The 12,992-nt window shown below is 38.7% G+C and overlaps 1 protein-coding gene across 1 annotated transcript in view; it reads right to left on the minus strand.

The window, feature by feature from the left end:
• The window catches only part of PLPPR1 (phospholipid phosphatase related 1), a 219,640-nt gene that overhangs the window by 85,689 nt on the left and 120,959 nt on the right, over positions 1 to 12,992 (minus strand). The window contains exon 2 of the mRNA XM_053700630.1: positions 11,625 to 11,813. Within this exon, the coding sequence (XP_053556605.1) occupies positions 11,625 to 11,813 (189 nt within the window). The remainder of the gene's footprint in view (positions 1 to 11,624; positions 11,814 to 12,992) is intronic.

Below are 12,992 nucleotides of genomic sequence, written 5' to 3' on the forward strand. Positions count from 1 at the left end.
TCCCTTTCCGCCTTGATGCCGGTCATAGAGGCGTATAGCAACCTCTCTAACTTTAAAATAAATATGTCAAAGTCTGAGTTCCTGGGTGTAGGGATCACAGGGCAAATGGCTAGCCAGATCACCTCACAATTCCAATTCACATTAAAACACAATTCCATAAAATATTTAGGGGTACAAATTACGAATTCTAGAGATTCCCTACATCAGATGAACTACCAGAGCCTCATAGAATCCGTTATTATGGAATTACAGACCTGGCGAAGCAAACGCCTCTCCTGGCTAGGCAAGATACAAGCCTTCAAAATGAGCATCTTGCCTCAATTTCTTTATTTGTTTCAGACTGTCCCTATCCAGCCCCCCCACAATACGTCCGCACAGCACAGGCGCTAGTAAACGACTTTATTTAGGCGAACAAAAGCCCCAGAATAGCTAAGTCCACACTTTAAAGAAATAGAGACAGAGGGGGCCTGGGAGTACCCAATCTGCTATTTTACCACCAGGCGGCGCAGCTGACCAGGGTAGTTGACTGGTGCAGAAATGCTCATGATAAAGAATGGGTGAAATTAGAACATGATTCAGTTGGATCAAAAAGCCTAGGGGCACTTTGCTGGACATACAAACAACACAGAAACATGTCGCCACTTACCCCTTCATTAGTGACCGACACACTTCTTACATGGGAACGTCTCACCAGCTCTCCGAGGGGCATTTCCACAATCCCTTCACCGCTAACTCCTTTATTCCATATTGATGATTTTCCTCCATTTAGACACCTCTGGACAGGAGACCTATATACCATCTCGGTGGGCTTACCCTGCCACCTAGTCACAGAAAGGGGGGCCATCTTGCCCAGAGCTTCCTTAATAGATAACAACATTTTTCATTTTAACAGGTGGCTGGAGTACCTACAACTATCACACTTCCTTTCCAGCCATAGGAATAAATCTAAATTAGTAAGAAGCTTCACCCCTTTTGAGCTACTATGCCGACCCACACAAGCAGTGAAAGGTACACTTTCCGCGACATATAAAATCTTAATAGCCTTACATTCTAAAAACCTCCCATCATACACCAAAGCTTGGGAATCTGAACTGGGCCTCATCATCCCTCAAGAAACCTGGGATATCATCTTCCAACAAATGGGTAAAGTGCCCTCTTCAATGAGCATCACAGAGACTAATATGAAATTGTTGGGAAGATGGTATTTATATCCCAGTAGGCTTGCTAGGATCTATCCACATTCTGATCCCCTCTGCTGGAGGGACTGCAAACAGATTGGCACTCTACACCATATTTGGTGGGACTGCCCTATACTCCAACCTTACTGGCAGGATGTACACAGGGAAATCCAAAAAGTTCTCTCGCAGACCATCCCCTTTGACCCCTTGATAATAATATTTAATAAACCACCCCAAATTAAATGTAAATACAAGGCTGTTTTACTATACATCATGCTTAGCAGCGCCAAGCAACTGGTCCCAAGGTTGTGGAAACAGCGTAGAACCCCATCCAATATCGAATGGGCACAGAATGTCACGCTCCTTTTGTCCCTCGAGAGATTTCATTACGTCAAAACCAATAGGGTGGATTTTTATTGCTCTATGCTATTTTATTGGGAAACATATATCCATACAAGCGTCAGGTTGCCTCCCCAAACCCATAGCTCTAATGTAACTCCCCTGTCCTAAATGGTATCAAATCCTTACACTCTCTAGGGCAGGGGAACTTTCAGGGTTTAACATTGGGCCCGTGCCTCATACAGGAAATTTATGAGATAAATTTGGTGTTAGCATGGCTATTGATTAATATGTTGCAACACGATTTGTTATAAGGTACTGTAGCGTGGTATAAACACGCCCTGTTTTGTTATACTATGGCATATTGTGAACAGCCTAACATCTTATACCCCATAACAGGAGACTAGCTACTCTTCTTTGCTAATTGCTACTATCCATTTTGAAGAAAATTCACTCACAAGTCATTACCACATGTGTTCCATGCTGGGCAGCAAAGTTTTTTCGAAGTTTTATTGTTTTGAAGTTCATTGTACTATATTGTTTTGTTTTGAAGAAGAAAATTGAAAAAAAACCACAAGCTTTTGTTCCACAGAAAGCCCTCTTGTTTACGATAACATGGACATAAGAAATTTTAAACAAACAGACAGTTACAGCCTCATTGTCAATTTACTTTATTTTCCTAATAACCTTTCGTTCTGTCTTTCAAGTTCTAGTACTAGCCACTGTTAAGTGCTAGCCTGTTATCCTGCACTGGTCACAGTACCTTGCCTACACATCCGGTGAGCATATACACCACTTCTTTAATAGCAAACTACATGGAACGGATTACACTATGAGGCGCCCTCTTTTTGTTCTTCTATTTCTCTAGATTGTCCTACACACTGGGTCTAAGAGGAGCTGCCCTGCTACACATACTGAAGATTTCATTCATTATCAAAGACTTCACATATGGGAATGCTGAAAACTTTTGTTTGCAGTCACGACTGGTAAGTTTTGAACATTCGAACATTGGCCTATTTATAGATTTTAGCGCACCTCTTTTGGTTCCCTTCTGGAATTTTACCTATTGTGAATATATCAAGGCTGCTATTTTGTATGTTAGGGGTGAAATAACTCTTTTTATAGAGATTATACATTTTAGGGGTGATCAAATCATTACTGCAAGTTTTACTTACATATTCCTCCTTACCGCAAACATTTTATTATAAAAAAACAATCTTAGCTTGATATTTCTAAAGAACTTATACAGGTCTTTTTGTAACTCAAAAAAGTCCAGCTCTTTATATGGACAAAATAATAATCCTTTTTTCTAATAGTTCGTACTCACTGTTTTCTAGAGTGCTATTAGATATATTTATTACTGTTTGTGAGGTTTTCGGTTTCCTTGGCTCCTCGTTTTCATCTCTTTGGACTGCTCTCCTCCAGTGTTTCCTTCCACCTCAATGTTTCCTTCATCGCTGGACAAAAAAGGTGATGACGATCCCGAGGAGGGTTCCGATGTTGTGGTGCCACCCTTCTTTATGTTTCTGATGCTGATTGGCTGGATGGCCTTGATGCCTTTGTGATGCTGTGGGGAATCCTCTCTGTGTATCATAGTATCCCGGATTCCACTTATACACTCTGCCTTTGATGTAATCATCCTCATCGCAGACAAACTTTAATCTTTTACGTTCTTGAATTTCCTTCTTAAGATCTGTGATCTTTTCATCCATTTTTTTAATAAACTCATCTAGCGCTTCTGTGGTTAACAACTTTGCCAGTTCGTTCCTGCAGGATTCAATATCCTTCTCTTGTTGTTCAACATCTTTCAACAGATATTCTACTGTGAGTGTAATTAGATCGTAAGAGCACTTATTTAAAATTGCTTAAAATTTCCCACAGTATTCCTCATTCTCACGTAATAGCGTGGGGCAGGTACTTATCCTCAACCCTCTAGGGATTCTTTAAACCCGATGGTATTTGGAAAGGTTTGTTATATGTAAGTCCCAAGCAGAGTTTTTACTTTTTAAGTTTTCGTATTTTTCATTACACTCACAGTAGAATATCTGTTGAAAGATGCTGAACAACAAGAGAATGATATCAAATCCTACAAGGAAAATGTAAGTAAAACTTGCAGCAATGATTCTATCACCCCTAAAATGTATAATCTCTATAAAAAGAGTACTTTTACCCCTAACATACAAAATAGCAGCTTTGATACATTCACAAAGTTGGTAATGTCTGACATTAATGCACTACAGGCTAAAGTTACAGACATCAAGTATAAGAAGGGTAGAAATTGGAGAGCCACGAAAACCATTTAAGATAAAAATATAATTATTAAGAGAGCCAATAAGGGCGAAGCAACAGTTGTCCTGGATAGGGAATACTATATACAGGAGATTTACACACAATTAGGCGACACAGACACTTATCAAAAACTTGAAGCTAATCCTATATTTAAAATTCAAAAATAAATCAAAAGAGTAATCAATAAAGCTATTAGATCAGGAGTTATTGATAAAAAAAATGGGAGAGTACCTATATAAAGAATCCCCAAGAACGCCTATATTTTTTACTGTAAAAAAATGTGCATAAAAACCTTCAAAGCCCACCAGGGCGTCCAATTGTCCATCAAACATGAGAGTGGTATAGGTATAGTCCGACAACAGTTAGCATCATCATTATAATGCTCAACAAGTACATTTTTTTGAAGAATTATTGAGAATTGTGAGGATTCCTGGTATATGCAAAGAAAGGGCACAGCTATGGGGTCTAACATTACCCATCATATGCGAATCTTTATATGAACTATTTTGAAGAAAAGTTTGTCTATAGTAACCATCTTTTTTTACAGTATGGTGCCACCTGGTGGCGATTTATAGACAATGTATTTGGAATATGGTGGGGCAACGAAGACTCCCTTCTAAAATTTGTAGAGGAAATGAATCATGATGTTAATGGTCTTGAATTCACTTTGGCTTTAAGTGAAGAAATAATGGTATTTATTGATACTGTAGTATATCAGAAAGGGTCTGATTTGAAAATCGATATATATACAGTAAGGAAACGGATCGTAATACCCTTCTAAGGTACGACAGTTTTCACAATAAAAGATTAAAGGACTCACTTCCAATGAGTCAATTAATTAGGGTTGATAGAATAGTCAGTGAGGATGAAGTGAAACAAATCAGATTGACTGAAATGGGGGAGAAGTTCCTGGAAAGAGGATACCCTGAAGGGTTAATTAACAAGGAAACTTATGATATATGCCATAAAAGAGGTAAAAAATGGTAGATAATGAAAAATGAATATTTGTATCCCAGTATAGTGATCATAGCGAGAAAATTGCTTGCATCATTAGAAGACATTGGCATATAATTCAAGACTGTAATAAGGAGATAAAGATACTACAAAATAAAACTATTATGGCTCACAGGAGAGTAAAAAAATCTGAATGATATTTTGTCCAATCAGATTTTGGACCGAAATATAATAAAATGGATAGATATAATACTGAGAAAAATATTGGTTGCTATCCTTGTTTAGAATGTGGTAATTGCAATTCGTTAATAAAAGGTAAAGAATTTGTCCACCCCAGAAGTGGCCATACATTTAAATTAAAATCATATTTCACTTGTTAATCCATATTTGTGGTTTATATAATAAAATGTCCATGTTCTAAAATTTATATCGGGGAAACTACCCAGAAAATTAGAGATAGATTAAATCAGCATAAATCCAATATTAGAAAAAAAGATGGAAAAAGCTCCTGTAGCCTAGCCTGTCATTTTGTAGAATATGGCCACCAAATTAATCAACGTGGCAAATCATAGATCAAGTCAATATACCTAGAGGAGGGGGAAGTAGATAACGGCTTCTAAAACAAAGAGAGGCGTTCTTGATCCATAATTTGGATGCCATGTACCCAAAAGGGTTAAATAGAGAATTGGATTTTTCCTTCTTTCTCTAGATATATCGACTGTACTTAAAGTATCCTGTAAAGTATAAGATTTTCCATTGCTAATCACTATATGAAAAATATATGAAAACTTTTTTTTTATTATATTCCAGATATGTACATATGCTTTCTTAGGCACTTTTATTGTGTCTTTTAATAATATGTGTAACATGTCATCATTTTTGTGAACAGTAGATGGCAGTGCATTTTCTGCAAGTAAGAATTTATCTATGTAACAGCTAGATTACGAGTTTGGCGTTATGATTGAAAAAGCATTGTTATGGTTGATAACGCTGCTTTTTCCCTAACGCCCCTATTACAAGTATTGTAGGTATAGGTGCACACCTTTCTGGCCGTCACGCAATGTCTGTACCGCACTTTTAAAAAAGTTCTTTTTCAATGGCACTTCCAAAGCGCCGGTATTACAATTTTGCCTGAGAGGCCAAAAAGTGAGCGGTACACCCTATAACCGACAAGATCCGTACTGCCATCTAAAGTCAGTAGTTATGAGTTTTACGTTACAAAGCTGTAGCATAAAACTCATAATTAAAGTGTTAAAAAGTACGCTAACACCCATAAACTACCTATTAACCCCTAAACCGAGGCCCTCTCGCATTGCAAATACTAAAATAAAATTATTAACCCCTGATCTGCTGCTCCGAACATCGCCGCCACTATTAAAATGCATTAACCCCTCTTCTGCCGCTCCCCAACATCATCGCCCTCCCGCATCGCAAACATTACTTAAATATTATTAACCCCTAATCTGCCGTTCACCCACACCTCCGCTATAATAAACCTATTAACCACTAAACCGCAAGCCCTCCGCAACAAAATATACTAAATTAAACTATTAACCCCATAACCTCTGGCCTCCCACAATCAGCCAATAGGATTGAGCTTGCATTCTATTGGCTATTCCAATCAGCCAATAGAATGCGAGCTCAATCCTATTGACTGATTGGATAAGCCAATACGATTTTTTCCCCTTTAATTACTATTGGCTTAAAGAATTCTATCAGCCAATCGGAATGTAAGGGACGCCATCTTGGATGACGTCACTTAAAGGGAACTTCATTTTCCAGCGACGATCGGAAGAAGAGGATACTCCGCGCCAGATGTCTTGAAGATGGACCCGCTCCGCGCCGGATGGATAAAGATAGAAGATGCCGTCTGGATGAATGAAGACTTCTGCACGTTTGGATGGACTTCTACCCGCTTGGATGAAGACTGCTGCCGGATTCGATGGGGACTTCTGCCCCTTGGATGAAGACTTCTGCCCGCTTGGATGAGGATGGATGTCCGGTCTTTGAAAAACTGTAAGTGAGTATCGGGGGTTAGTGTTAGGTTTTTTTAAGGGTTTATTGGGTGGGTTTTATTTTTAGCTTAGGGTTTGTTCACCGTAAAAGAGCTAAATGCCCTTTTAAGGACAATGCCCATCCAAATGCCCTTTTCAGGCAATGGTTAGCTTAGGTTTATTTAGATAGAGTTTTATTTGGGGGTTTGGTTGGGTGGGTGGTGGGTTTTACTATTGGGAGCGGTTTGTAAATGTTATTGCCAGGTAAAAAAGCTGATTTCTTTGGGGCAATGCCTCGCAAAAGGCCCTTTTAAGGGCTATTGGCAGTTAAGTGTAGGCTAGGGGTTTTATTATTTTGGGGGGGATTTTTTATTTTGATAGGGCTATTAGATTAGGAGTAATTTGTTTTTATTTTTGATAATTTTGTTTTTTATTTTGTGCAATTTAGTGTTTATTTTTTAAGATTTATTTAGCTTTATTTTAATTATATTTAAGTTAGGGGTGTTAGGGTTAGACTTATGTTTAATATATTTATGTACTGTTAGTGATATGGGAGGCCAGAGGTTTAGGGGTTAATAACTTTAGTATAGTGGCGGCGACATTGGGGCAGCAGATTAGGGGTTAATAAGTATAGGTAGGAGGCGGCGATGTTAGGGGCGGCAGATTATTGGTTAATAACTGTAATGTGGGTGGCGGCGATGTTAAGGGTGGCAGATTAGGGGTTAATAGCTTTATTTAGGCAGCAGCGATGTTAGGGGCAACAGATTATGGTTTAATAACATTATGTAGGTGGCGGCGATGTTGGGGGCAGCAGATTAGGGGTGTTTAGACGCGGTTTTTATGTAATGTGTTAGGTTTAAACATAACTTTTTCTTTCCCCATAGACATCAATGGGGCTGCGTTAATGGAGCTTTTGTTTCCGCAATCGCAGGTGTTAGGCTTCTTTTTAGCCGTCTCGCCCCATTGATGTCTATGGGGAAATCGTGCACGAGCACATCAAAGCAGCGCTTATATTTCTGTGCAGTATGGAGCTCAACACAAACATATCGCCCGCACAAGCCTGCTTTTTACAAAATTGTAATAGCAGCGCTATAGGGAGGTGAATTAATGCTGCTTTTGTGTCAGTCGTTAATTTCCCTATAGCGCTCAAAACTCGTAACCTCTCTATATGTGTACTGTGGAATATTGTGTTCCCCCTCTCTTTTGCGCTTTTTCTCTCCCCATCTCTTTTGCTCTCTCTCTCCCCCTTCTCTTTTGTGCTCTCTCTCCCCCCTCTCGTTTGCACTTTCTCTCCCCCTCTTTTTTGCTCTCTATCTCTCTTGTCCTATCTCTTTTGTGCTCTCTCTCCCCCTCTCTCCCCCTCTCTTTTGTGCTCTCTCCCCCCTCTCTTTTTCGCTCTCTCTCCCTCCTCTCTTTTGCACTCTCTCTTCCCCTTTTTTTTGCGCTCTCTCTCTCTCCCCCTCTCTTTTGCTATCTTTCTCTCCCCCTCTCTTTTGCTCTCTCCCTTCTCTCTTTTGCTCTCTCTCCTTCCTCTCTTTTGCTCTCTCTCCCCCCTCTTTTTTGCTCTCTCTCCCCCTCTTTTGTTCTCTCCTCCCCCTCTTTTACTCTTTCTCCCCCATCCATTGTGCTCTTTCTTGGCCATGGCCACTCCGCCTGGCCATGCCCCCATCACGGCCACTCCCGTTGGCCACGCCCCCATACGCACGCTCCCGCCCAGCCATGCCCCCACCACAGCACTGCTGCCTGGCTGCGCCCCCATCACGGCATGCTCGCCCGGCCACGCCCATCATCACGGTCGCTTTGGACCACTATCTCTGCTGCTCAAGGCCAGGTATGTTTGTCCTCGTGCAGTCTCTACTACACATGACAGCTTCTGACAAACATACTTGAACTGTTATTATATAGGATTATAAGAAGAAAAAAATATCCAATTGATTTCAGTTTTCAAATTTTGCTAAATCTTTTTATATTCACAGTTTTTGAGACACCAACTCCTACTGAGCAAGTGCATAAGCTCACAGGGTATACTTATACTAGTCTCTGATTTGCTGATGTCTGTAACATGATACAGGGTGCCGGAAAAAGAGAGAGAAAATACATTTGCCAGAAAAAAATCTACTGCTTTTGTAAAATTCACAGTGTTATTGCATTGTCTTTTTATTATGCACTTGTTATGTATTGAGTGGTTCTTTAACTCCAATCGATTATCTTAAAGCATAGAGAGATACTGATCTCAAAGCAGACACTTAGGGGCCGAATTATCAAAGTGCGAGCGGACATGATCCGCTGTAGTGGATCATGTTCGCCGCACATCGATAAATGCCGACAGCATACACTGTCGACATTTAGCATTGCACAAGCATTTCATAAGAAATGTTTGTAATATATCTAACACTAAAATAATTAAAGTGAATATCGTGGATGTACAATCTCCAGGAAAGTAAAAGATTAATTATCTGATAATATTAATCGAAATATGTGCCCAAAGTATAAAGGTAAACTGAGGCATATACAATGTATTAATGGATGACACCAATATAGCAATTTATTTAAAACACTGTATCAAGGATTATTACAAACAATGCGTTTCACCCTTAGGCTTTATCCAGACATCATAATAAAGCCTAAGGGCGAAACGCGTTGACTTGACACTGTGCTATCTGTTATTTTATCCTACCTTTTATGTTATTTGATAACATTATTTGATAACATTATTGTATTCTGAAGGACTTTTATCTGAACTTTCATTATTTGCTGTGCCTGTTGGAACCAACATACCAACACAGGATTTCCCAGTCTCTACTAGCGACCACACAGCTTATCATCACTAAGAATTTCCTAGTCGCTGTCAGCGACCGCCAAGTCTTTCAACAAAGGACTTTCTAGTCGCAACTAGCGACCGCAAAGATTTGTTCAGCACATAAAGATCCTCCAGTCGTTACGAACGACCGCCAAGTCAGATACTTAAAGGATCCACCAGTTGCTTTTTGCAACCATAGAAACCAACATATCCAGCAATTATAGTCGCTATATAGCGACCGCAAAGTTCGTAAGTAAGGCTTATAAAGTCTGTACAAATCTTGATGGTCTGCATCGCTTAATAATAAGCACAAAGAAATATCATCAGTCACATATTGTGACCGCAAAGATTCCTTGGATATCCCCCAGGACTTCCTTCTCTATTAAGGAATAGGGGTCGCTATGAGAACATCAAACGTCACTGCAACACGTGACGTCAGAGGGGTCACGTAAGAGCCGTATAAAAAGGCGCACTCACTACTAGTCGGTAACGCCAAGCTCTACACATTTGGCAATCACGGCCTCTGACTAAACTAGCTCATCTGTTTCTCCTGACTTGCTATCGGCAAGCAAAAGACTCTCTTTATTGTTTTGGGATTGAAACATTTTCTACAAGCGCAAGTACTGATTGCTTTTAATTTATTTTATGGGTTTATTTGAAGCTGCTACTGTTTAAGGGAGATGTCCCTTCATTTTAGCATTGCATTGTTTTAGAAATTGTTATCGTATAGTTTGTAATAATCCTTGATACAGTGTTTTAAATAAATTGCTATATTGGTATCATCCATTAATACATTGTATATGCCTCAGTTTACCTTTATACTTTGGGCACATATTTTGATTAATATTATCAGATAATTAATCTTTTACTTTCCTGGAGATTGTACATCCATGATATTCACTTTAATAATTTTAGTGTTAGATATATTACACTAAAAAATCATTATACACATATACCCTTGCTTTTAGCGCTTAACTTATTTTTGATATATTGCTGTTGCTATATTGGTTTTCTTGGAGGGGAATTCACTAGTTAAGCTGGGTTCACTCATCCTCTAGCGCCTATAATTTCCTTTTTCTGTATAAGAAATGCTTGTGCAATGCTGCCCCCTGCAGATTTGCTGCCAATCGACCGCTAGCAGGGGGTGTCAATCAACCCGATCCTATCCGATCTTAAGACCGCTGCTTTTTAACTCCTGTTTACGGCAAGCCTGAAGGCTCACGCAGAAACAGATGCATTGGGGTTGATTGATGGCTTGATAAATCGGCCCCTAAGTCTGTCACTCAAGCACCTACAGATTACATATGTACCAATCTGGGACTGCATATCTTGTGAGATCAGGATGGTGGAATATAAATGTCAGTAATTATTTTTACACATTTATACTGGACAGTTGCTTTAAACAGACACTGAACCCAAAATGTTTCTTTCATGATTCGGATAGAGCAAGTAATTTTAAGCAACTTTCTAATTTTCTTCTATTATCAATTTATCTTCATTCTCTTGCTATCTTTATTTGAAAAATAAGGCATCTAAGCTAAGGAGCCAGCAAATTTTTGATTTCCGAACCATGGACAGCGCTTGTTTATTGGTGCTGTCCAATCAGCAAGGACAACCCAGGTTGTTCACCAAAAATAGGCCGGCATCTAAGCTTACATTCTTGCTTTTCAAATAAACATACCAAGAGAATGAAAAAATTTTGATAATAGAAGTAAATTAGAAAGTTGCTTAAAATTGCATGCTCTTTCTGAATCATGAAGAAGAAATCTGAGTTCAGTGTCCCTTTAAAAAATTAAGCTGGGGCTACTTAGACTGTCTCATTTTCCTTTAAGTAAAGACAGAATCCAATTATTTTAGAATAACTTTTAATGTTCTAGAGAAACCATATTTTATATTGTTCTATCAAGATGTAGATGTTAGTCTCTTAAAGCAACAACATTTTCTATTCTATCATAAAAATTATTATGTTTATTTTATTAACGAGTTATAAATATTGAATTCACCATTGTGATAATAAAACAGAAATATAAGAGAAACTATTAAAAAAGATTTAGCACATATGGTACTTACAATTGCTGTTGGTGTTGCTGCCAGCACACAGTACAGTACCAGGGGGGATATAAAACTTGCATCCTCAGTCCCTGGATAAGGTTTCATTAAATTTCCATCTTGGCAGAAGAATCCTTGGATGTGCACTTGGAATGTGTCTGTACACTCAAAGTAGTAAGCGAGCAGAACAGTCCCAGCCATGATCACAAGCTGAAAATAAAGCATAGTGAATTAATCACTTTGGTTGTGGACAATGCCTTTGATGCAACACATCCCCCTTCAACATCAAAGCACTGGAAGCAGTGTGTTAGTATTTCTGCAAATGCCGTACATTATCTGTTACATAAGCAGTTTGGCACTCTGCTTTAATGAATACCTCTGATCGAAGCTAGGCCTCACAGAGGGATGTTTGCCTTAAGCAGATACTTCATCAAAGGGCATATGAGTGTCACTAATGATAGTAAGATCAATGCAATGAAGGACAACATGTGCTTTAGATATGTGTTAACAAATGCAAAACAATACAGTGTCCAGTAAGTAAGTCATTTTGTGTTAAAGAAGCTCCTAACAAATTACAAGGACATAATTACACTCTTAGTAGTTTAAATCAATACTATAGCATGACATATTGTATATGGATGTGTTTGCAGATAACCACATTTATTAATTAAAGTTTAAAGGGCCATTATAGTAAAAAAAATAACATGGTCTTATTCATTAAAGCATGTCAATTTAGTACTAGTGACCCTGCACCTCTATGTGTTTAATCCACGCAAAGTGGTTAAACACATAGTAGAGGTACTGCTCAGGACCCACAGAGCAAGTACCACTCGGGACCCACAGAGCACTGCTAGTCTGAAGTTGGCCCAGCTGTGTAATTAAGTTCTACTAATTCAACCAGTGTCAGTTTCCGCTTGGGACATATAGAGAATATCTTTGAAGGGGTTAAACACATAGAGGTGCAGGGTCGCTAGAATATCCTATGTATTGATTATTTATTTAGTCTTGATGAATTCTGGAAAAAAATACTAGTGTTAAAGAAGGATATACTAATTCCCCCACAACGAAGATATACATTTTATGTCAGCATTAAAAGGAAGTCTCTAACTCTTTAATTCATTTTGTAAAAGGCCTCGGCACAGCAGAGTTCTCATAGGTGGTGTTAAACATTTTCAGCAGGTGTAAAGTGATATCAGCTTTTATTTTGCACCTGGTTCACATACATTCCTTTTACGTTTTTAAATAAATCTGCATGAAAGTTTTGCCAGGTGTTAAGTATTCTACCATTTTTCATTTAACATTCAGCAACAGAGTTGCTTAGCAACTCTAACAAGATGCTGAAAAAGAAATTCAGCAGCAACAGATACGCAAATATATTTATAGATATTT

Source organism: Bombina bombina, chromosome 2, assembly GCF_027579735.1.
Source record: "Bombina bombina isolate aBomBom1 chromosome 2, aBomBom1.pri, whole genome shotgun sequence".
NCBI classification, from domain to species: Eukaryota; Metazoa; Chordata; class Amphibia; order Anura; family Bombinatoridae; genus Bombina; species Bombina bombina.